The 632-nt window shown below is 73.6% G+C and overlaps 1 protein-coding gene across 1 annotated transcript in view; it reads right to left on the bottom strand.

Moving 5' to 3' along the window:
- GNA15 (G protein subunit alpha 15) overlaps nt 1–317 on the bottom strand; it is a 21,965-nt gene extending 21,648 nt beyond the window's left edge. The window contains exon 1 of the mRNA XM_027769593.1: nt 9–317. Coding sequence (XP_027625394.1) covers nt 9–118 — 110 coding nt within the window. The 5' untranslated portion in view covers nt 119–317. The remainder of the gene's footprint in view (nt 1–8) is intronic.
- Between the last annotated feature and the right edge of the window lie 315 nt (nt 318–632).

Genomic DNA, 632 nt, shown 5'->3' with positions numbered 1-632 from the left:
GCCCCTGCCTCTTCTGCTCCAGGAGGATCCGGTTGATCTCCTGGTCGATCCTGGCGGCCGCCTTCTCGTCCTCCGTCAGGCACCAGGGGCACCAGCGCCAGGTCAGCGAGCGGGACATGGCGCGGGCCCTGGGGACCCTCGGCACATGCCCTGGGCCCCAGGGGCCGCCCGGGAACCCCGGCTGTCCCGCCTGGGGCAGCAGGAGCCCAGGTCTCAGCGAGGCCGAGCGCGCAGACCAGGGGGCAGGAGGGAGAGGTGCGGCCGCTCCCCGCCCACCTGCAGACCTGCCCCGACCCGGCCTAACTGGGTGACTGGCAGAGGTGCCAGGGGGCGCGTTTTTTTGCGGGGGCGCCGGCCGGCAGCCCGACCAACCGCCGCGCGGTGGCCCCTGGCCCTCCTTCCTCATTCTGAAGAAGGGCGGCCTTCCCCGCGCCCCGCTCCTCTGAGCCACCCTCCCCCCAGCTGTCCCCTTTCTCCGCCGGACAGGAGCAGTCACCAGGGCCGTGGCCCTTCCCGAGGCCGGCCGACCCGGGCTAGGTGCTTCCGGACACGGCTCGTGCTCCCGGCATCGCCCGGCACACAGACGTGCAGACGGGCTCTGGGCGCCCAGCACCCCCGGGCTGAGTCTGAAC

The sequence above is a fragment of the Tupaia chinensis genome, unplaced genomic scaffold (assembly GCF_000334495.1).
Source record: "Tupaia chinensis unplaced genomic scaffold, TupChi_1.0 Scaffold149964_2, whole genome shotgun sequence".
NCBI lineage: Eukaryota > Metazoa > Chordata > Mammalia > Scandentia > Tupaiidae > Tupaia > Tupaia belangeri.
Note: the sequence above shows the minus strand (reverse complement) of the source record. Positions and strands in the feature narration are given on the sequence as shown.